General features: G+C 37.3%; 1 protein-coding gene across 1 annotated transcript; it reads right to left on the bottom strand.

Annotated features, from left to right (window-relative positions):
- On the bottom strand, nucleotides 1-23,554 carry LOC149833710 (putative inactive leucine-rich repeat receptor-like protein kinase At3g03770). Its single transcript, XM_090010962.1, has 7 exons — nucleotides 21,826-23,554; nucleotides 21,532-21,656; nucleotides 20,080-20,320; nucleotides 19,783-19,991; nucleotides 19,581-19,633; nucleotides 2,410-2,521; nucleotides 1-509 (listed from the first exon to the last, which is right to left on the bottom strand). Exons 1-7 carry the CDS (start codon nucleotides 23,210-23,212, stop codon nucleotides 288-290), a joined length of 2,349 nt encoding a protein of 782 aa, XP_089867088.1. The 5' UTR covers nucleotides 23,213-23,554; the 3' UTR covers nucleotides 1-287.
- Nucleotides 23,555-24,847: the final 1,293 nt, after the last annotated feature.

Below are 24,847 nucleotides of genomic sequence, written 5' to 3'. Positions count from 1 at the left end.
CTAACAACACAGATAAATTCCCTAGAAATGCCACAACCAGCAGTTCACATCTGTACGCTCCCCAGAGAATCTATAAGTACAACAGAATGTTCTAATCTGATGAACATGAAAAATACAAAAGAATTAACAAGCTTCAGACACTGAGGCTTAGATAATTTTACAGAACCATGCACAAACTATTTTAAGTTACTGAACAAAATGAGGGGGAAAGCGAGAAAGTACATTAACATTCTTGAGATGCATCCTATTGGATTGTATATTCTTAGATGTGCAAATCCGGGTAGTCATCAAACGTGTGAATTGGTAGTCGATCCATCCTGTACCTGAGCTGAATACTGTAAATGCCAGATTATGTCTTCTACTGAGGGCCGTAGATTAGGCTCTTCTGACAGGCATTTTACAGCGATGTCAATTGCTGTTCTTATTGATCCGTAGGAGCATGTATAACGAATTGATGGGTCAATTGCCTCCCTCAATCTTTCTGCATCCGTTATTGAGCTTATCTGAACCTATGTACATAAAAAATGACACTCAAATGCCAAGACAACTTAAGATTCTAAAATTATGAAATTCATAAAACATGCACGCACACACTGAGTAGTATGTAGGTCCTAAATAGTCTTATCTCCTAAACCATGCTAAACAGCTTAAAAAAGCATACACTAGGTGTTTGTTAATCTGTCCGCAAGAGCTCTGCTCATCTACTAGGGACAACTTGTGAATGTCACCAAGCAGAGGGATGTCAGGAGTTAGAATCCATGGGGTGCATCCCTTGTCGGAAGCTCGAAGCTGAGTATATTCCCTGGTAGGCAAGGAGGACCTCAAGGGTCAAGGGTTTTACCAACCGAAGGCCAGCCAATGTGTAGCCAATGAGGGTGGGGTTTTCCCTTAGCTTAGCCCAGACAAAAGGTTTTTGCTAATCTGAACTTACAGATCTATCTTATACAATTTAGTAGGTAGAAAACATGCTTTAGTTGCAGGCACTTTTTTATTTTTACATGTTTTAGAGAGAGCAAAAATAAACAACCTAGACACTATAACTTGATGATGGGAAATAAATTTTCTGGTTAACTAATTCGATTCAAAGCATGGTTTTTTAAGTAAACAATGATAAACACATTAAGCAAAAAAAACCTACAACCATGTTTCTTTGAAGTGTTGAAGATGTTTAAGAGAGAAACTGTTCAAAAGCTACTAATTTTCCTATATATATAATTTATTTGTTTATTTCTTTCAGATTGCCAACTCATCTTTTGGCTGTGTTTTGGTTTGCGGATACATAACCTTAGGTTGTCTACTATGGCTGCATTTATTGTGAAGAACATAAGTGGTCGCCAGTTTGGGTGTCCAAGGCTTATTCTGGGGCTGAATTGGGAAATCTTCTTTTGCTGTTGACAAATTATGTCACAGGTAGAAGGCGTTTATCATTTACTTTGCTTCTTTTCTTTGTCAGTTTGACTTGTACATCCTGAACAGAGTTACCGGAAGCTTCTTAGGTAGGTGGGAAGCTCGCTTCCTGAAAACTCGCTTCGGAAGCGCGATACTCCTCGCTTTCGAAACTTCATGGGAAGCTCGATTCCCCCACACTTCTTCTTTGCTTCTCATACACATGGTCTATGCATATTATATACTTTTCTCATGTTTCTTTTCATCTTTTTCATGTATTTTCTCTCAAGCTTTCACTCACTTTCCATGTACTTTCTTTAAATTGGTAACCATCATTGTTAGATTTTAACAAAAAAATTAACTCTTTTCCAGAAAAATCATGAAATATAAGAATGATCAATTTCATTTTAGTTTTTATTTGTTTCTTGTTTGATTCCATATTGCTTCATTTTTTATTCATATTTTGCTTTTAAATTGAAACTTCGCTTCCCGCTTCGTATAAATTTTAAAATGCCTCGCTTCTCGCTTCCGGTTACTGTATCGTTTCCTGCTTCCGCTTCCTAGTTTGGCAACCTTGATCCTGAACAGCTGCATGCTATTTTGTGCTTTTGATTCCTTGAGCCATTTGCTTACCATGTGTTAGACTCTCACTCACAGGATTCAGTTGAATACCAATTGGACCTAGGAATGAATTTGGTGATTCGGCTGAAAACTATCAGGACATGGAAATTGGTACAGGCACTAACTGTAATTAAACTAAAAGACAAGGATGCAGCTGTATGTAAATAATGTGTCTGCTTTCTGTTTTCAAGTTACTTAAAGCTAATAAAGCATAAATGTTATCTTAAAATTGAAAATTATTTAATAAGAGAACCTAAGCCTTTAGACTTGACAAAAACCAAATAAGAAATGTAAGTTCAAAAAATTAAATATTATATAATCAACGAAAACTTAAAAACAAAAAGTAACTGCAAATAAAGGATCAGCATGCTAACTGCCAAAATATATAGTAGTAAATATTACCTGATTTTTCAGCATGTCTAACTCACTTTGAGAGGTGATATGCCTACCAACAATAAGCTCTAATAGAATAATACCCAACCTATAGACATCTGATTTATCTCCATCTTCAACTCTGTAATTTGCACCATTCAAATCAAAGAAGCAAAATGTGAGGTTAGTGGTTCAGGGCAAGTGATGCAGAAAAATAAGAAATAGACATAGACGTGGTTTTGTTTATGGGGTTAAGGAATCATCCCAAAGTACAATTAAGAAAATTGGAAAGGAAAATGAGCAGGAAACAGCTTTAAAAAATAAACATGTATTGAGCCTGCTTGAAAGCCTACATGAACTGATCCAAGAGGAACAGATTCCCAGCCAATTGATGTTCAGCCAAGAGAATCCCCCCTTGACGCGATCATACAATAATAAAAAAATTGCATGCTACTCCCTCAAAATCAGAGAGAACAAGTCCCACCAATGCCAAAACACATACTTCCCTTTTCCCCTCATTCATCTTCATAAGGGGTCACCGCAAGGGGAGTTGATTATACCCACATGAGATGATGCCTGATTTGATTGACTCAGTTCCTTATCATGCCAACTTGAGATGTTAAGCATCTGAGGACATGCATGCAGATCTCACTAATTTGATAATTTAAAGACATGGATTTCATTACAGCTGTCGTGATAATGAGAATTTGGAGAAGTATATGATAGCAAAGAAGGAAGCTAAAAAAGTAGTTTGAAACGCGAGGGATAAGGTATATAAGGAGGTTTATGACAAGTTGGATACCAAAGAGGGCGAGAAAGATATTTATAGGCTTGCAAAGATGAGAAATAGGAAATCGAGTGATCTGAGTATGGTTAGATGTATCAAAGATGAAACACAAAGGGTTTTAGTCAAAGATGAGGAGATTAAGGAGAGATGGAAAGATTATTTTGATAAGCTATTTAATGAAAGTCATGCTCAGGATCTTGGAGACTTCTCCATTCATTTTCATGAGATGAATCGTGACTTCATGCGCAAGATTCAAAAGAAAGAAATTGCAGAGGCTTTCAAGAAAATGAAATCAAGAAGAGCAGCTGGCCCAGATGGTATACCTATCGAGGCTTGAAAATGCTTGGGAGAGAAAGGTTTAGAATGGTTGACAAATCTTTTTAACAAGATTTGGCGGACAAATAAAATGCCTAATGAGTGGAGGAAGAGTCCTTTGGTGCCTCTATATAAGAATAAGGGTGATATACAAGATTGCACAAATTATCGTGGTATAAAACTCATGAGTCATACTATGAAACTTTGGGAGAGGGTGATTGAGTCTAGGTTGAGGAAGGTTGTCATGATATCGGAGAATCAATTTGGTTTTATGCCTGAAAGATCAACTATGGAAGCTATGCATCTTCTTAGACAACTTATTGAGAGATATAGAGCGAGGAACAAAGATTTGCATATGGTTTTTATTGATTTGGAGAAGGCATACGATAGAGTACCTAGGGACGTTCTCTGGTGGACAATGATAAAGAAAGGTGTTTCTCTCAAGTACATTAGTATAATTAAAGATATGTACGAAGGAGTAGTAACCAATGTCCGCACTTGTGAAGGAGTGACAACCAATTTTCCTATAACGGTTGGGTTACATCAAGGATCTGTTTTAAGCCCTTTCCTATTTGCTATAGTGATGGATGAGCTTACGAGATCAATTCAAGAAAATGTGTTGTAGTGTATGTTGTTTGCTGATGATATTGTTTTGATTGATCAGTCTAGAGTTGGGGTTAATGCTAAGTTAGAATTATGGAGACAAACATTGGAAGCAAGAGGTTTTAAGTTGAGTAAGAGTAAGACAGAGTATATGGAATGTCGGTTTAGTAAGCAACGAAGTAGTGATGGGAGTGTAGTGAAGCTTGGTGAGCAAGAAATACCGGTGGATGATTGTTTCAAATATTTGGGATCTATCATTCAAAAGTATGAAGAAATTGATGGAGATGTAAATCATAGGATAAAGGTTGGGTGAATGAAATGGAAAAGTGCAACTGGAGTGTTGTGCGATCGTAGAATGCCATTGCGGTTGAAGGGAAAGTTTTATAGGATGACTATTGGGCCCGCTTTACTATATGATACGGAATGTTGGGCTGCCAAGAGACATCATATTCAAAAAATGAGTGTAGCTGAGATGCGTATGCTTAGATGATGTGTGAAAATACAATAAAAGATAAGATTCGGAACGAGGATATACCTAAGAAGGTAGGCGTTGCGCCCATTGAAAATAAGATGAGAGAGAATCATTTACGGTGGTTTGGACATTAAAAATGATACTTTGAACTTTTTCAATCATATTGTCTCACATTTCATAAATTCTATGAAGCATGGGTACATCTCTATCAACTTCTCTCAACATTTCCCAAATAGGCTCTATAAATTCAACAAAATATGTATGTTTATCTCACCAAAAATTATCACAGATGCATTTTTTGATAGCGTGAGCCTTGACATGATCTTCAATACGATAAAAATCCCAATCTTGATCAGCCACCATCATCATCAATGCATTCTTGAGTTGCTTAATTCTTTTTATCATAACAATGAGAGAAGCAAAACGAGTTTCAGCAACTTTCAGTAACTTGAGATCAGAATGCCTATTAAATATAGAAAGGGCATGATGATGGTTTACAACAAAATTTCTAATATTTCAAACATCATGCTCTATTTCCTCAATCCATAAGCACATTTCATGTGCATATGCATCATCTTTTGATGGATTGCATATACTCTTAAGTGCCAAATTTAAACTGTATGTTGCACAAGGAGTCCAAAAAATATGTGAATATGTATCTTCACTTGCCAAATTCATTCTTGCACGACTGCAAACTGGAGTATTGTCAGTAATGATTTGCACCACACTTTCTTCACCCAATTCTTTTATCACTTCGACAAATAATCCCTTTAAATATTCAGCATCTTTATACTCTCCAGATGCATCAACAGTCTTAAAAAGATTGGCCCATTATGTGAGTAAGCAATGAAGTTTATCAATGGTCGCCTTTGTATATCAGTCCACCCATCAGAAACAATCGACACTACATGTCGTTTCCATGCAAATTTTTTGGTCTCTAAGAAGTCTTCAATTCTAATTTTTTCCTCTGCAAGAATGACTGTTCTTAGTTTTTCTGAACTACGAGGCACATAACCACTCAAATTGCAATTAGCCAAAGATGTAATCATATCTTTCCAGTATGGACTTCTAGCTACATTAAAAGGAATTGAGTTTGAGTAAAAGAATCGACCAATCTTTTTATCAATTTATGCTCTTGCCATGTTTTTGAATGACGCTTGTATTGTTTTATTGCTTTTCATCTTTCTTTTCTTTAAAAGCTCTTCTTATATATCACTAGCAGTAGGAAAAGACAAATTAATTGAATCGATTCTATCTCTGCAATTTTCTTCTTTTTAGCTTCTTATTCTTTTTTTAATTGCTTTAACATGTCTTTGTCAACCCCAAAACAAGACCTAATTCCTTGACCACGAATATGCAAAAGATGTGCTTTCACACGCGTATAAGAACCTGTGAAAACAGCCTTACATAGATTACAATGAAACTGCATATTCCCACCACCACCACTACTAGCTTTTACCCCTTTTGTCACAAGCCTCCAAAGTGGTTGAGAAACTTCTAATTCAGGGTTAGAACTTGAACCAAATGTATTGACACTACCGCTAGAACTCGCCATTATATCTGAAAAGTGAAAACTGAAAAGAAAATAAGTAAATAAAATAAAGTTAATAAACACTTCAAAATAATAGTAATAGGAGCTCCAGGTTCGTTCCCCTTGTGCAAATCAGGTTCAAACCAGGCCCTCCTCTGCAAACCAGGTTCGAGATAGGGGGCCTACCCCCTATCTAACGCAAAAAGGAGGGGCAGGGCAAGCCCCTGCTGAACCTTATCCGTGCCAGGGGCTTCGCCCTTGCCAAAAAGCCAAAGGCAACAGGGGAAACGAGGTGGGGCTCGACCCCTCCTCGTTTCCCCTGCTGTTCGGCGGAGCAAGGATCGGCCTGTCAGCCAAGCCCCCTCCTTCCCCCACTCCTACTTCTTACCCCTGCGATAAAAGGGAAACGAGGAGGGGCTGAGCCCCTCCTCTATGAATCGGAGGCACAGGGAGGGGTCGAGTCCCTCTTCTGCGAGCAGAGGGTGTAGGGAGGGGGGGTGAGCCCCTCTTCTGCGAGGGGGGGGGGGGAGGGGATTGCCTGACATAAGCGAAACGAGGAGGGGCCAAGCCCCTCCTTTGTGAATAGGAGGCACAGAGAGGGGTCGAGCCCCTCTTCTGCGAGCAGAGGGTGCAAGGAGGGAGGCTGCGAGCAGAGGGCGCAGGAGGGTCGACATACCTGTTGAGTGTTGACGGAGGGGGAGACGGTGACTACCTGTGCGTACCGTCATTGGAGTCAGGATCGTCGACGTGGGTGTAGGAGAAAGCTGCAGGGGCTGAGGGGGAGAGGCAAAATCGAGAGGGTAAGCCCCTCCCCCTGTCGATAAACCCCTTTTAGGGTTCGGCTGCAAAAGAAATTTGGGTCGGGTCGTGTACCAAATCCAAAACGTAATTTAAAAATCGAAATGGACATTTTTGGACTCGGTCAAAGTTGACCGAGTCCAAAATGTGGACGGACTCGGCATCAACTCGTTGACCAAGTCTGGGCCGAGTCTGAAGCCGCACCCGTGTCGGGGCGTGTCGACTCGGGTGCGACACCTCCTTAGATGAGTCCGTGTGACATAGGTAAGGAAGAATTTTTATTTGGAAAAACAAGCCACTGGATTGGCTACCTAATTGTGGTGATCATTTATACAATTCGGAGCAGTCTCTAGCATTTTCTACAAAAAAAATGAAGAGGACATACAATGGATCAACGTGGAAGGATCACAAAAGGTAGATGATGAAGAGCTTCCATATATTGGGGAGGATGTGAATTGTTAAAGTATATATATATATATATGTCTTTTGTAATGTCCAATAGGGGCAAATTCATCTTTTCCCATGTAAATACACATGTCCATTAGGGACTTCTTTTATGTATTTTTATTATTTTTGTTTTTTGTTTTTTATTTACTTTTGTACTTGGTGTTGGAATGGGCCACATAGAGTCATTGGGGACCCTTTCCAACGGTCATAAATGTGATTGTTGGAGGGGCTCCCAACGACTCTATGGGAGCCCCCTTTTGCTTCCACATGTTGTATAAATAACGAGTCTTGCCCCACTACAATGTAAGGCTTTTGAAAGCTTTTTCAATAAGAAGATTATTTATATTTTTAAGTTCTCTCTCTCATATTGTGTGTTTGTCACTTGCCACTCTGCGGCCTATTGTATTTTGCCCATTAGTGGCCTCTTACTTGTATGCTTGTGCATCTCTTATAGTCATTTTTGACATTGTTCTTTGCCTAGTGTTTTATTTCATGGTTTCAGAACCACAAGGTATTGGAAGCACTATTGGGACTACTCACTCTTATGTTTTAGTGGTTTTGAGATTCATACATTTGTTCTTCTTCAACTCTTTCTACAATAGCCAACAAAAATGCAAAGATTGACCTTTCCTTCAAATTAAATGGGACCAACTATAGAATGTGGGCGGCCGCTATAGAAAACAACCTCAAAGGTAAGAAAATTTGGGGATATGTATGTGAAACCATTCCGGAACCCAATTGAAGCTCACCAAGAAGAAGAACGAAGAAAAAGCCTTGAGTGGTGAAGAAAAGGCCAAAGCTATTCAAGAATACCAATCTAAATTTGAAGATCGAGAAAGTGAGCATGGTTCATGAATAACGTGGAACTCAAGATTTGTACTAATGTAGCCAAATTCAAAAAAGCAAACAAAGCATGGTTCTTCATAAAAGGTATGTACAATCAAAATGACCTTACTGGCACTTCTTTTTACAAGAAAAGATAAGAGGAACCAAGCAAGGGAATATGAGTATTAGAGACTACTATAGCGTAAAAGTATCTTCAACAAGATACTATGATCAAGACCTTAATATTCTTGATGATAAACACATGCACAATAAGAACTCTTAGAATACTTATGCACAAAAGCACAACCCACTAAATCTCACAAATGCACAAAGGCATAAAAGAATAAAAAAACACTTTATTAATCACTTGGGCTTTGACCCAAAACATGAAAAATACACAAGGGGGAAACCCCTTTAAATAGGGAAGTGGAGACCTTGAAGGGGCTCCACTTCTAATCGTTGGAGCCCCTCCAATGGTCACAAATGTGACAGTTGGAGGGGCCCAATGACTAGAAGATGGCCCCCCCAAGGTACACGACAACCAAAGATTAAAAAGAAAAAAAAATAAGAAAAAATAAGGAAAGAAAATAATTACAACATATTCAAGAAAATGAATATGTGCAAAAAGACTATAATACCCCTAAGACTATTACAAGAAGTAAATGTATATATATTTTATATATATATGAAGGTAGATACGTGTACATATATATGAAATATATATGTGCATGTATCTTCTTATATATATAAAATATATATAGAATTACAATTAGGTATTACAATTTAACATATAGTACTCTATCCCTTTTATGGGATGAACTTGCTCTCCTCAAACCACAATGAAAAGGAAGCGCTATTGCCATGAAGCAAGAGCAAATAGAGTGAGAGATTTTTTTAATTTATTCATGGGCTTTGTCCCGAATTTGAACAACTAAGAGGATCCCTTATTCATAGGGCATCTACTCCTCCCAGTGAAATCCTTGTCAACTTATGCCAAGAAGAAACTCACTTGGCTCTAAAAAAGGACTTTGATGAATTCCATGCGGTATTTAGACCGGAAAACAACATGAGGACATATAAACTTCCTCATTTTTAAAAAAATAACAATGATTGAGGAAGAAAAATTGTTTGTCACCATTGTAATGAACTGGGTCATCTTAGTCATTTTTAGATCCAATTTTAGAGGTGAATACATGTCAAATGAATTTCAAAACTATCTTAAACAAAATGGCATTATTCATCAAAGATCTGGTCCTAAAACTCCTCAACAAAATGGTCTTATCGAAGGAAAACATAGGCATCTTATTGAAACAACAACTCTTCTTGTCTCTAAAAATTTTCCAAAGAACTTTTGGGCCAAAGCCGCTCTTTCCGCAACTTATCTTATAAATTGGATGCCTTACTCATCCATAAAAAATGTTTCTCCTTTTTGAAAAATTGTTCAAAATATCTCCGTATTTTAAAAGATTAAGAATTTTTTGTTGTAAATGTTTTGTTCTTTTTCAAGAACAAGATAAACTTTCACCAAAAGCTCTTAAATGCGCTTTTATTGGCTATGGTGAAAATAAAAAGGCGTATAGGTGTTATGACATTAAAAATAACAAACTTTATGTTTCAAGAAATGCGACCTTTCTTGAAGAACAAAATGGATTTGAATCTAAAAAATCTAAGGAAAAAATTGATTGTTCTTTCCTCTTTGACTTATTGCCTAGAAATAAGTCTAAATATTTCAATGATACTATTTGTGATGACAATTCTCATCAAAACAATGCTTTGTTATGTCAAAATGATGATTCTCACAATGAGAATCCCAATGATATACATGTGTATACTCGGCGAGAGGGCAATAAACATCAAAATGCTTTCAATATATACTCTCAAGACGTTTCTTTAAAAGATCAAATTAAACAATCCCTACCTAGGCGATTTTTTAGGAATAGTAGACCTCCAAAATTTTTATAATATGATTTTTTTCTCCAAATTATAGAACTTGTTTCATGATGATTCATTTCTATCATGAGCCCTCGAAATTTAAAGATAAGCAATATCCACAATGGATTGATGTTACGAGACTTGAGTTAGAAGTAGGGGTGGCAATTTCTGACCCGACCCGCCAACCCGCCTCTTAGGCGGGTTCGGGTTGGGCTTAAGCCAACCCGTTTAATAAACGGGTCGACTGTTATCATCGCAAAATTTTTTCCCCTCCCTTGCGAGAGAGAAACGAATTTCGCGAGTCAAACTCGACCAAAGTTTTGAAAATTGTTTTGAAAATTTACTCGCCTCCGTTTTGAAAATTTGCGGAAAAAATCCATGGAATGGGATCCGCCTGTCGGTACGAGGTTCAACCGTTCCTGACGCCTTTACCAGGGGTAATTGAACCAAGGATCAATTACGTGCTTTAACTTGACTCAAATATCTAAATTATGCTCTATTTTTCCTAGAATGCACAAAGAATCAGGCTTATGCTATGAAATTTTGAAAATAATGCAAGTTTGAGAAAATATGATGTTTGCTTTGGAAAATTGAAATGCATTTAGACAAGGACTGGAAAATGCTTGAAAATGGAATTCCTGAGAAAATCATTGAATTTTATTGGAAATCAGAAATTTGCATTGGAAAGTGATCTCAGGAAAATTTGAACTTTAGAAAATCGATTTTGAAATTTGGAATTGCTTTTCTGAGAAAATGGATTTGAGAATTCTGAGAAAATCTAAGAAATTCATTGGAAAATGACTTTTGAAATGGAAAATGAATTCTCAGGAAAACTGAAAAATATGAGAAAACCGATTTCTGAAAACTTGGGATTTTGAAATTTGAGAATTTGAAAACATAGGAAAATCTTGATTTGAACTTGGGAAATGCTTTGAAATGTCATTTGAAAACTTAGGATTTTGAGAAAATCAGATCCTGAGAAAGACTTGGAAATTCTTGAGAAAACTGATTTTTTTTAATTGAAATTGGAAAATGAATTTGAAAACAATGCAATTTGAATAATATGAATGAATGAATATGAATTTGAAAAGGGAATTTCATTGAGGAATTGAGAAATTCTTTTGAAATTTTGAGAAATGCAGTGCATTTTTGAAGTTAGCCTAAGTGTGTAAGCTGAATGTGGCTAATATGAAGATCATAAATCTTGGTTTTCTTCGTATTCTGACTATGGCCATAAATACAAATCCCACCGAGTTTATAAACTCCATAAGAGCTTGTGCACGTGTCATTCGTGTAAACCATAGTGAATTTGAAATAATGTGCATGAATCATACATCACATATTGAAATATGCGTAAATTAAACTATATGCAATGCAACCCTATTCTAAGCCGAAAAGTAACTCTTATTCCAAATTATTACATTTGAGGTTACATTGAATTGAAATAAAAAAAAAATAAAAGCTAAGTCTTCTTCTTGAATGTTCCTGCAAAACTAGAAAACTAGGTTAGCACAAAAATGTAGGTTTTTCTGAATTTATCCGAAAAATATGGGAAATTATTGGATATTATTCAGATATAAACCCAAAATCATACCCCCTTTGATATAAACATGATAAATAATGAATAAACTTCGAAAATAAACTTGAAAATTCGAAATTGGGGTCAAAATGACCAAAATACCCCTGATGACCTTGAAATCAGGGTTTTCTGAAAGAATTTTTGTAACTTTTGGAAATTTGAAAATCAAATGAAATAAATCAAACATAATATGATGAAACATGATGATATGCAGAAAAATTCATGAAAATTGGAATTTGAAATTTCGAAATTTTGGTCAAAATGACCAAAATACCCCCGATAACAAGACTATGGCCTTGAAACCATGGTTTTCTGAAATAAATTTTGCAAAATGGAAAAATATGAAATGCAAATGAGATTAAAATTAGCCCTAATATGATTCTACATGCTTATGTACATGATAAAAACCCTAAAATGGCGAAAATATCATAAAATATCAAATTTAACCTGATTTTCGCCTGATTTTAAAGATAAACTAACATATGGAGCAAATGGACTTGGAATTAAACCAAATTTGGCATGGACACCTAAAATAACCCTATAAACAGAATGGAGCTCGAAAATCTATTTTTTTTGTTTTTTTTTAAATATGAAAATTCAAATAAAAACCCTAAATTTTGTGATTTTTGCCTAAAATGTTGATTCTAAAGGAGATTTAGGATATCAAACTTCCATAAAAAATTACCAAATTTTATGGGGTGACAGAGGACATTAAGGCAAGGATTTTTTCTTTTACACTTTCTGGTTTTAACCTATGGTCGGAGCTGTACCACTCCGGCAAGTCGGATCGGAATCCGGCAACTCTAGGATTTAAAAGAAACAGACAGGTTTCGGGAGAAAATGTGGGAAAAATAGCAAACAGATGGGAAAAAGGTTGAAATTGTGGGAAAATGTCTATGACAAACAGAGAAAGATTTGATCTTTTGACACCCTTGGGATTCGGGTTACGGTTTGGAAAAGGCCACACTGTTATCAGAGACCTAAATCTCTGGAATTTCTAGACATTGGATCTGTTAGACAGAAAGGGAAAATCCGGGAAAAATAATGAAACAGATCCAAAAATTCCCAAATTTTGGGAAATGACAGGAAATTATGTTAGGAACAACTTTCACATTGAAAGTTTTTGCAGACGGGCTACAGATTGGGTGGACTTGATGAATTAATATCTGTCTATACCCTGACGAAAGAAAATCGATATTTTCCCAAGGGTCTGAGAAATCTGATTTTTTACAGAGGTCAAAACTGTCAGAAAAATCCTCAAAATTTCCAGATCATAAGTAGATTCAATTGTAAATCCAATGTGATTTTTGGCGGATGATCCAGATCTCCCACGAGGGTGGTGTTGTAGGTTCTTGTCTGCTAAAGCAGAAATTGGAAATTCAGAGAGAAAGAAAACCCGATGTAGGGTTTGATCGATTTAGATGGGTTCCGAAACCCGAATTGAATCAAATTTTCGGCAGTAGAACAAAGACATATGACTAAGACTACTATGCATTTTTTTGGATTTTTTAATAGGAAATTACACATAAGATCATAATTGGACATGATGCATAAATCAAACCTAAATTAAATATCAATAAAACTACATTAAATGCTTATGAAATTGAATTTTTTTCCTAAATACAACATAAAAACTACATGATAACAAAAATAAAAAGATAAATGACAGGGGTATGATCAATTTTGTTGTTGGCTCTCAAAGGAAAGATCCAATTCATGTAATGGATGGATCTCACCCTTCACGTAGCCTACACATGTGATATGTGTTTTTTTTTTATTCACGACCATGGAAGAAACTCTTTATATACTCTTGGATCCGATCGAGCTTAACTGCACATCACCCTCATGAAGATAAAGCTTGGGGTGCTCATGTCAAGATGCGACAAAAGGGAAAAATCGCATAGAAAGAAGCATGGCAAAATAATGCAAATATTAAAAATCTACCAAGCAAAGGGGTCTTACCTTAGGATTTGGCTGAGTTTTATTTGAAGGAGTGTTAATAGGCACAAACCGGAGAGGCTTCAAAGTTGCAGAGGCTGAGGGCCACAACTGGTGGTGTATGACTGCATCCACTGGAGGGATTACACCAAGGAGGGGCCTTCTGGTCATACGTTGAAGGAAATAGTGTTGTGGCTTGGGGACCAAAAGGTAGCCGTGGAGATGGCGTGATGGAGGAGGTTGCCGCCACAAGTTTGAAGGTGGGCTTCAGTTGTGCTGGAGTGGCTGCTGAAAGTGGATGGTGAAGGTTGGTACAACTTAAAAGTGGCTGTAGCTGTGTAGGTAGTGATGACTGCTAAGGGAGATGGAGAGAGAATAGCCCAAAAACAAAGAGAGAGCTGCTGTCTAAGGGAAGATGGAGCTGCTATTGGGTGGCTGCCAATGGTGATTGGTGCTGAAGTTGAAGGGGCTGGTACGGCTGAACTGGGCGTCCAAGGAGGTGGCAGCCGGCTGAAGCTGCCAAGGAGGTGGATATGGTCACCCTGGAGGAGGGCTCCTGCTGTTGGTGGCTGCAAAGCTTGAAGATGGCTGGGTGTTCTTGCTGCTGGCTGGAGGTTGCTGGTTGCTGTGGTGGCTGAAGAAAAAGCTGCAGATGAGGTGCTCTTGCTGGCACCAAAAAAAAGCTATGATGGAGGCCCAGTTGGTGGCTGTGTAAGGGATGCAAGGATGGGGTTTCAATGGCTGAAAGTTGCAGCCAAGGGATGAGAAAGAGAGAGTTCAAGGGAGAGCGAGAGAGAGAGAGGCGTGAGATGATCAGAATATGCGTTGAATGAGGTGGGAGGAATAGCCACCGTATGCCTCTTTTCCTTTTTTTTTTTTTTTTTTTAAGACAACTTAGGTTTTGATAAGTTCAACACCTAAGTTTCTAATAATAGCTAATGCCTTTAACGAAGCATACGTGAATGGCTGTAGGCTCTTGTGCCATTGAAAAAGATGGGAAGCAGGTAAAGAAGAAAGGGGAAAGAAGGAAGGGAAGGAAAAGGAAAGAAAAAGGGGAGAAGGAAAAGGAAAGGAAAGGAGGGAAAGGAAGAGAACGGGGGCTGGAAGAACCATACGTGAGTGGAGAGAGAGGAAAGAAAGGAGGAAATAAAGAAAGAAAGAAAAGAAAAAGGAAGAAGAAAGAAAGAAAAGAAAGAAAGAAGGAAAGAAAGGAAGGAGGAAAGGGAAAGGAGAGGAGGAGAGAAAGGAAATGGAGAAATAGAGGGGCTGGAGGTTTGGGCGACCACCTTGTGGGTCCCACCTCTCTAAAATAAAAATAAATAAAAATCAATAAAAACAAAAATAAACAAATAAAAAGAAGCATCTTTTTTTTTAATAAAATAGAAATGCAAATGAATGGGCCATCTCAGAGCGGGTCCAAATTTCAATTTTGAAATTCATTTTGAAGATTAGAGGGGTAAAATAGTCTTTTCAGAAAGTTTCCAGACGAAACGAGCTATTTTTGGCAGTTTTTTAAACAAGCTCGGATTTTGAAGTTCAATACCCTGTTGCGAAGCAAATCCAATATAGAATTTGAAAATGTAATTTTGAAAGAAATCCAAATTGTTTTTCTCGAGAAAATGCTTTCAACAAAATGAGTTATTTTTGACAGTTTTTGAAACGAGCTCAGATTTTGAAGTTCAATAGCTCATTGCGAAGCAAATCCAGTGTAAAACTTGAAAATTTGATTTTGAAAGAAATCCAGATTATTTTTCTTGAGAAAATATTTCCAAATTTAGACTCCCGGGGTGAAAATGTCAATTTTGGAAACCCGAGGTTTGAAATTGATTTCTGAAAACTTTTAAAACTCAATCTGGATTGAAATTTATAAAGCTGGAGTTCTGGACTTCGAAAATGAAATGAAATGTGATGAAATGTTATGAAATGCTAAGAAATGATATGAAATGATGAGAAATGACATGAAATGCTATGCGAAATGCTAACCCTGAATGAAAAATTTTGGATGTTAGACCCCGATTGACACTTGTACCAGTTCAAAAAGTGTTAAAATTGACAAAATTTGCAAAAATGGTTGAAGAAATGATTTTCGAGCTCTGCCAAGCTAGAGTAACACTGAAAATTAGGGTTTGAGCTGGATTCAACTGAAATGAACTGGATTGAGCTGGGTTTTAGAGTTTCAGAACTCAAATGAACTCAACGGACACTGACTCAACTGACCTTTCCAACTGAATTTTCAAGAAAAGCTGCCATTTTTAGAGAAATGGTATGGAATGGTCATTGGAATGAAGTGAATTACGAACCTGAACTGGGTTTGAGCTAAAACAAAGGTCAGTAATACTGAGATGAACTAAAATCAAGTCTCAAACACTAGCTCAACTGATTGAACTCGGCTCAATTTCAGCTGAAAGAGCTGAAATGGACTAAAATGGGCTCCTGAACACTTAGAAATGGTTTTGAACTGAAATTGGAGCACTTGAACTCCTGGTGAGCTCAAGTTAGACTCTGAGGAATATGACTGACTATGAATGACTGACTCGGAGGCAATTTGCTTGGATTTGAGTGAGAAGTAAGCTCATTTCTGAAGAAATGATCCCATTTTGGCAGGAATGGTCAGAAATGGAAATGTTTGTTCATTGTGAGCTCAGATGAGCTTGAAATGACTGATATTCTAACTATTCTAAACTGACCAACAAGTTTGGTTGACTCCGACTAACTGGGGTTCGGGATGACCTAAGGGTAAAATGGTAATTTTCCTAATAAAAATGGGTAAAATGGTGATTTTCTAAAATTGACTCGAGGTTTGACTCCTACACTGTCCTAACAGGGTTGGCACTGCACGAGGAGGGTTGTTTGAGAATGGATGAGGAAAATTTGGGGTGTTTACATCGACCCGCGTAACCCATTTATTAAACAGGTCGGGTTCGGGTTGGGGGTATGTCAACCCGCCAACCCGGCTGACCCGTTTAATAAACGGGTTAGGCGGGTGGGTCAACCCGCCAACCTGCCTACCTGCCAACCCGATCCGTCAACCCGCCAACCCGACCCGCCAACCTGACCCGCGAACCCGAAAACCCGTTTACCCGACCCAACCCATTTATTAAATGGGTTGGCGGGTCGTGTCGGGTTACCCGTTTATTAAACGGGTCGGGTTTGTGTTTGCCACAGCCGACCCGTTTAATAAACGGGTCGGGTTCGGGTTGAGGTATGCTGACCCGCCAACCCGACCCGATTGCCACCCCTAGTTAGAAGCACTCAATAAAGCTAACACTTGGACAATTATAGGTCTTCCTTTAGGAAAAAAGGTTATTGGATGCAAATAGGTTTATAAAGTCAAAACCAAGAGTGATAGGACATTAGAAAGATACAAATCTAGGTTAATTGCTAAAGGGCATGCACAAGAATATAGAATTGATTATGAAGAAACCTTTGCCCCAATTGCTAAGATGACTAGTGTAAGAACCTTAATAGCCTTAGCATCTATTAAACAGTGGCCTATTTATCAATTAGATATTAAAAATACTTTTTTAAATAAGAACCTTCATGAAGAAGCCTATATGGATCCTCCGCCAGGTCTTGAAATTAAAAAAAAAATCAACTAAATAAAGTTCTTCATGGTCTTAAACAAGCTTCAAAAGTTTGGTATGATCCTTTTAGTAAAGTTGTTCTTGATAAGGGTTTTACCTCTTGTTATACTGACAATGCACTCTTTGTTAAGCATGCACATGATCACATAACTATTTTATTGTTATATGTTGTTGATGATACTATCATCACTGAGAATGATAAAAAGGGCATTGAGCTTATTAAAAATATTCTTAAAAACAATTTTGATATGTTTGACCTTGAATTTTAAGGTATTTTTTAGGAATCAAAGTTGCATATTCTCTTTGGGGATATGTTCTGTCTCAAATGAAGCTTGCATCAGATATCATTGTTAAGTCTGGCTTAACTGACCGAAAGAAAATGGAGACTCCAAAAGTAATCAACGCTAAGATGAGAGTCAATGATAGAACTCCTTTAGAAGATCCCACTCTTTATCGTCAATTGATTGAATCACTAACATATTTGTCTATTACCAGGCCAGATAGTGCTCATATTGTTCACAATTTTCAAAATACTCCTACTACCATTCACATGACTGTCGTCATGAAAATTATCAGATATTTGAATAAAACCATTAACAAAAGGTCATTCTTATCTTCTTCTTTGTCTCCTAATTTAATTGCTTACACTGACTCTGATTGGGGTGGTAACCCCAATGATCATATTTCTAAAATAGGTTATTGTGTTTTTTTTGGAGAATCATTAATCTCTTAGAGTTGCAAGAAATAACAAAAGGTGTCTCTATCTTTTACGAAGGCTGAGTATAGGGCGATGGCCACAACTACCACTGAACTTGTCTAGTTGAGAAGCCTGCTCAAAGATATGAGAATCATTATCTCTACTCCTTCAAAATCATGTTGCGACAATAAGAGTGTCATCTACATTGCTAGTAATCACACCTTCCATGAACAAACAAAGCATATCGAAATGGACTGACACTATGTTCGAGATGAATTTTTACGGGGCACCATTCAACTACCATATGTTACTTCAGAGTATCTGCTAGCAGATTTCTTTACAAAAGCCTTGCCATCTCCCTGATTCTACTTTCTCCTAAGCAAACTCTCGATGATCTCATCATCAATTTGAGAGGGGGATGTTAAAGTACATGGTGTGTGTGTGTCTTTTGTAATGTCCACTAGGGGCAAATTCATCTTTTCCCTTGTAAACACGCATGTCCATTAGGGACTTTTTTTTTGCATTTTTATTATTTTTGTTTTTTATTTTTTATTTGCTTTTGTACTTTGTGTTGGAATAGGCTCACGTAGAGTCATTGGGGACCCTCTCCAACGATCACAAATGTGACCGTTGGAGGGGCTCCCAACAACTCTATGGGAGCCCCTTTTGCTTCCACTTGTTGTATAAATAAGGGGTCTTGCCCCACTATAATGTAAGGCTTTTGAGAGCCTTTTCAATAAGAAGATTATTTATATTTTTAAGTTCTCTCTCTTATCCTGTGTGTTTGTCACTTGCCATTTTGTAGCCTATTGTATTTTGCCTATTAGTGGCCTCTTGTATGCATGTGCATCTCTTATAGTTATTTTTGGCATTGTTATTTGCCTAGTGTTTCATTACATTTTCTTTTGTTTGAGGGGAGAAGAAGAGGCAGAAGAAGAAGAAGATAATGACGATGATGACGAAATCATATACATTTTCTTTTATTTATATTTTGGAAAAACTTGGTTATGTAAAACTTAAGTATTCACAAACTTGGTTATTTTGTTTTTGTTTATGTATTATGAAATTATGAGTCTTGTGGCATGTTCTTAATTGCATGATATTTCATATTTTGCATTGTTCTTGTGAGATATGCATGCATTATTATCTTTATTATTTGATCTTTCATGAAGTCTTATCATAAATGCTTGATATGTGATTCTATGGTTGTATATGTGCAATTCATCATTGTTATGTGTTATGATTTTTTCTTATTTTTTGACTTTTTTTAGAAAATTTTATTAAAATTTTGTTTTTTTACGATATGATACGATACACATCTTATTTCAGGCCCGACCGGTATGGGCTACGATACACTTTTTACAGCCTTGATCTAAACATCAACTTGCACCATTTTAGATGTGTGTGATCCCTTTTAACAGGATTAAGAAAGAGCTCTTTGTTTGGATTTCATCAGAATGCCTACGAATTATTCTATGTACAAGACTTCATCAAGAGTATTGCGCTCCTTGTTATTGCCTTTCCTCTGAAACATAGAGGCTTTGTTTTCAGCTAAGAATGCACTTTTTCTCATGCCTCTGTTTTCCAGTCTTAAATACGATGACAATATGCATGACATTTTACTTAATCAGAGGGGAACTTCAAACTTGTATGACATACTTAAATGTACATATATTGGTGAAGGACAAGGTACCTGGCCGGTTGAAGAACCTCTTCTGATCCATCAAAAGGGCTTTCTGAACCTACCTGATAGTTCCCATGCTGAAGTTAGTAACAATTTCTGAAGACCATCATGCCAAAAAGTCTTAACATATTGCCAAAATCAAGCATTAAGTCTTGCCCGAAAAATAAATAACTAATATTAGCAGAACATGCTAAATAACATTAAATATTACCTTAGCAGCCAAACTTTTTGATGGCATAGGCAGATTATATTTACTAATTTTTGGAGTGAGATTTTGGTCTAAAAGAATGTTTTCAGCCTTCAAATCATTACCAAAAATGCCAGGTACAACCCCTGTGTGCAAGAATTTGACACCCCTTGCTATGCCCATTGCGGTGGCTACTCTTTCTAGCCATTTCAAGGTATCTCCTCTTCTGCCATCTACAACACCAATGAGAAGGAAGAAACCACATTGATTTTTTGAAATGAAAACCTTAATAAAATTGTCATTGTTTATTTTTGTTCTTACCATAGACCTGGCTGCTTAGTGATCCATTTGATATAAACTCAAAGACAAGATATACCATTTCCACATTTGGGCTATCCATGTAACACACGATGCAGTGACCAAGAGCGCTAACCAAGTGATGGTGACTGATTTTCGAGAGAGGTTCTATGTATTGCATTAAGCTTTGCAAAGTGTGCTTCTGCTTTAGTCTAAAACCTCTCACAGCAACCAAAGAGCCATCGCTAAGCCTACCTCTGTAAAGCTAAAATAGAAGGAAGAGGGCATCTTGAGTTAGAGGAAATGCTCTAAATATGAATATTGAATTGCAATCATTAAAACAAAACATAGGATTTTATTTATTTTTTTTGCACAGAAAAATATGGAGGGCATCTTGAGTCAGAGGAAATGCTCTAAATATGAATATTGAATTGTAAGCATTAAAACAAAACATAGGATTTTAATTTTTTTTGCACAGAAAAATATGGATTTGGAGAAAGCACAAGACAGAAAGTTGAATGAAGAAACTAAGACAAGACAGAAAGTTGAATAAAGAAACTAAGACAAAACATGTATGGGCATTTTGCAACACACACATGCACATCGTAATCACCGATGTTAGTCTCGTGATAATGTCATCAAGGGATTTCTTAGGGGAAATTACATGGGGAAAATCTTTAGGATTTAAAAAAAATAAACAAATAAAAAGATATTTTTTAGGAAGATATCATGCAACAAGTATTGCAAAATTACTGTTCTATTTAAAAGTATTTCCAATTTATTGAGATATTTTAGAGTCGATGTCACTGGGATTCGGCCAACCAGGTGACGCACCCGCGTCGACGTGACGCGGGTGTGGCACCCGGTGCGGTCAACCCAACCCTGGGTGTGGTCAACGCACCCAAGGTTATAAATGTCCAAATTTTGGACTTTAAAAAAAAGAGCCCGATGAAATGGGCTGAGAGGAGGATTAGGGCAAAAAAAAATTGCCCTCTCCTCTCGACCCCGATGCTGCGACCCGTCTCCCGACCCCGACCCCGATGCCGGCGACGACTACAAGCTACCACTGTTCGGCGACGCCTCCTCTCCATCTCAAACCCAGGTACGCATTCTCTCTCTCTCTCTCTCTCTCTCTCTCTCTCTCTCTCTCTCTCTCTCTCCAGTTTCCCTTTTTTCCTCCGTTAAAACTTAAAAATTATATATATACCCTCCCGCACCCAAGTTTTTTTAAAGTGCCGCATTGCCACACCCGCACCCATGTGACATAGTTTAGAGTTATTTGCATTTAAGAAAATGGTCATTTCAAACAGAAATGAATTGAAAATGTTGTGTGCATGTTCGCAGAAATGTGTGTGTGAAACAAAACTTTGACATATCACTGAACCCTTGTGTCTTTCACATAGATTCAATCTTTCATAAGACAACCTGGCCATCATGACATGAAATATGGAACAGAAGAAACATGAGAAGGTATACCTGACCCTGAGATCCTTCCCCCATTAGATTTGACTTGTTAAAATTATCTGTTGCTTCTTCAAGTTCCTCAAGGGTGAAAACGCGATACAGTGGCAGACCAAACCTCATGGTATGGGATATGTATTCTAGAGCAAAACACTATGGTTAGCAGCACATCTAGGAGAGGTACAAGAATAAATGCAAGTAAACTGAGAGCTCATGAATCATTAATTTCATAGATACATGAAGGGGAATTCTCAATGTTCCACAACATATTCTTGAACGATACATTGTTAATAGAGATGTATATCTTACTAGAATTCGTCAGTAACCTTGGAGGGAATCCTGCTGAAGCAGCTATATCTGAAGATTTCTGGGGTCTGTTGTTTGAAGTCCTACATCGCCTAAACACCACAAGTACCAGGAAACCTAATGTGACTGCACCTACCACAATGCCTCCAGCAACGCTCAGCAGAAGTATCAACTTGTTAGTCGATTCTTTTTTCTTGATAGGAGGTGGGATCGCAGCTAAAGCCTCATTGCAACAAAAAGAATATTGGTGCTGGTACTGGGAAGTGTTATTTAGACAATTCCCTGAGTATGAGACAGTCCTGTTTGAAGAATTAGTCACAAGGCAGGTTGGCAAGTTCCCAGTCAAAAGATTACTCGATATATCCACAAATTGAAGAGCAGTATTGCATGCCATGTTCATAGGAAGTAATCCAGTCAACTTGTTCCCACTCAAGTTCAAATACTGAATAGATGGCAATGAAAACAATGACAGCAATATTGGCCCAACAAATCTATTGAGTGAAATGTCAAATGACTGCAATCTTCCAAATGATGCAAGTTGAGGGGGAATGTTGTAGGTGAACATGTTCTTCTGCAATGAAAGTTTGACCACCTTGTTTCCCAATGCAGGGAACTTATGACCAAGAAGATTATCTCCCAAATCCAGCACTTCCAGATCAACCAAGCCACTGAGATCAGGCACAGCTCCAGACAGATGATTCTTTGACAGAATCAACACTCTCAGGCTCCTTGAAGTCCCCAAGGATGATGGAAGTGAACCATTCAATGCATTGTTGCTCAAACTCAAAACAGAGAGAGCATGAAGCGAGTTAACCCAGCGTGGAATGGGACCATAAAGCATATTGTTGTCTAGAGCAAGAGTCTGAAGATTACGCAATAAAGAAACTCGCATAGGAATGTACCCATAAATGAAGTTTGAACTTACATTCAGCACTTGAAGCGACGACAAAAGGCTGATCTTTGTGGGCATGGTGCCCCATAATCCCACGGAAACAAGTGACAGTGCCTTCAAATTCGGAAGCTGAGAAAGGGTAGCGAAAATAGAATTAATTGAGAACTGAGAAGATAACGTCTGATTCAAAACAGAGAAGTTCTGCAGTAATTTCAAGCTAGGAGAAGGTGATCCTTTGTTTCCAACAATCCTCAATTCAGTCACCGAATTGCCGAAGCAGACAATGGCTAAAGATGAACTTGGGGGAATACCACAAAAGTTTGTCCAATTGTTCCAACCATTCAAGACTGGTGGGAATTCCAAAAGGCTCTGAATTGTTAAGAGGGCTTGAACCTCAGAGGACTGTAACTGACCATTGGAAGATGAAAAGAGAAACAAGGCAAGGAAAGCAGATGTCAAAGCAAACCCCAGTGATGAGTGAGCGCTGTTTCTTCTCATTTCTGAACAGTGGAGCTGCTATTTTTGGCAAAGCCTTTCTTTATCTAGAAGACTAGAAAACAATAGTTTGATCACCATGTAACCAGCTCTTCCATATCTGCTGCATTGGCATTTTCTCAGTGCCATCCATTTAAAATTTTCAACTTTTGATGAACCTGATTCCGCTCCCCAACACCATTCAAGCTGCAGCTGAAAACCAAGACATACCCATATTCAGATGCAGCAAAAAGCCTTGAGAAGGCAACCGAAGTCAAAGGATCAGCTCAAGTTGACGACATGCCAAGCTGGAGTTGATTGTCAAATGGAAGGTGAAAAGAAGCAGTCTTGGCTTCGGATCTCATCCTATTAGAAAAATAAAAAAAGAGAGGGACCACTTCAGAGAAACTGAAAAGAGGCAAAAAGGAAAGATGATTGAGGGAATCTAGTTCCCTTACAAAGGTACAAAAATTACGATATGAGAAAAATGAAAATACCATCTTTACCAGCACCGTAGCTAAAATTGAGATCAGAAGAAAAATTACCCACAGGGCCAACTGTTTCAAGGATTGTTAAAATTGTGATTTTTTTAAAGGAAAATCGTGAAATTTGCTGATGAACTAAAACTAATGAAAAAAAAAGTAAATACAGAAACTTTATTAAAATTACAAGTTATGTACAAGCATGGTAAGCATTACATTTGCCACCTCCCGAAGTTAGAATCCAAAAGAAAAGGGCAATTTTAGTTAGCAATAAAGCTGAAGAAAAAAGTGGCTATCTTTATTTGCTTTGGAGGTAAGGCAGATATATGTGATAAAAGGCTTACAATCAAATAGTTCCATAAAGTTACCCGTTACACGATCTACAGACAATAAATGGCTTACGTCGACTACTAAAACTGGCGTAAAGTGTGTATGATTTATGAAATTTCAAAGAAGTGACAAGTTGGCGTCAAAATTGGTTTTTATTTTGTCTTTTTCCGGAAATCTGGACTTATCCCACTTATTTGTATAGACTTTGCGTTTCATAAAGCAGCATACCTACTTATGCCAATTATCTGGAAATGTGGGTGCGTGCATATCCAGAAACTTCTGGAGGAAAGGTGAAATAATGAAAAGGTAAAAATTAACTAGAAATGGCAAATATTTAATAAAAGTAACCAGGAACAGATAAAAAGAAGAAGAAAATAGTTTAAGAAAAAAAAGAAATTCAAAAACCAATACCACAATAAAAATATATTATTCAAAGAAAATCTTAAGTAAAAGAAAAAGTAAAATTTAACACAAGAAATTCTTCGAAAAACACAATCTTCTTAAAGGAGAAAAAAAAAGTTCGACTGCTTCTGAATTAAAAAAAAAAAGAAACTTATAAAACGAAAAACAGTCGCACCCAAGAGAAAAAGAGATTCCCAAAATGGAAAAAGAATTTTCTTTGTTAAAATTGAAATACATAAACCTTGAAGCCTTAGAAATCACAGGCCAGGAGATCGAAGAATATTCACGGATCGGGAACTGAAAATATCGGGAAATGAACTCAGGAAAAACACGAAAGCTCTTTAAACTTTTGTTTCTTATAAAAAATGGAAAAGAAAAAAATCCAAAACGCCCCCGAAAACGAGAAAAAAACTTTCAACAAAACTCAAATCTGCAGGAAACGAGG

Source organism: Nuphar pumila, chromosome 6, assembly GCF_984573655.1.
Source record: "Nuphar pumila chromosome 6, dmNupPumi1.hap1.1, whole genome shotgun sequence".
Lineage (NCBI taxonomy): Eukaryota > Viridiplantae > Streptophyta > Magnoliopsida > Nymphaeales > Nymphaeaceae > Nuphar > Nuphar pumila.
The sequence above is the reverse complement of the archived record's forward strand: the minus strand, read 5'-3'. Positions and strand labels throughout refer to the sequence as shown.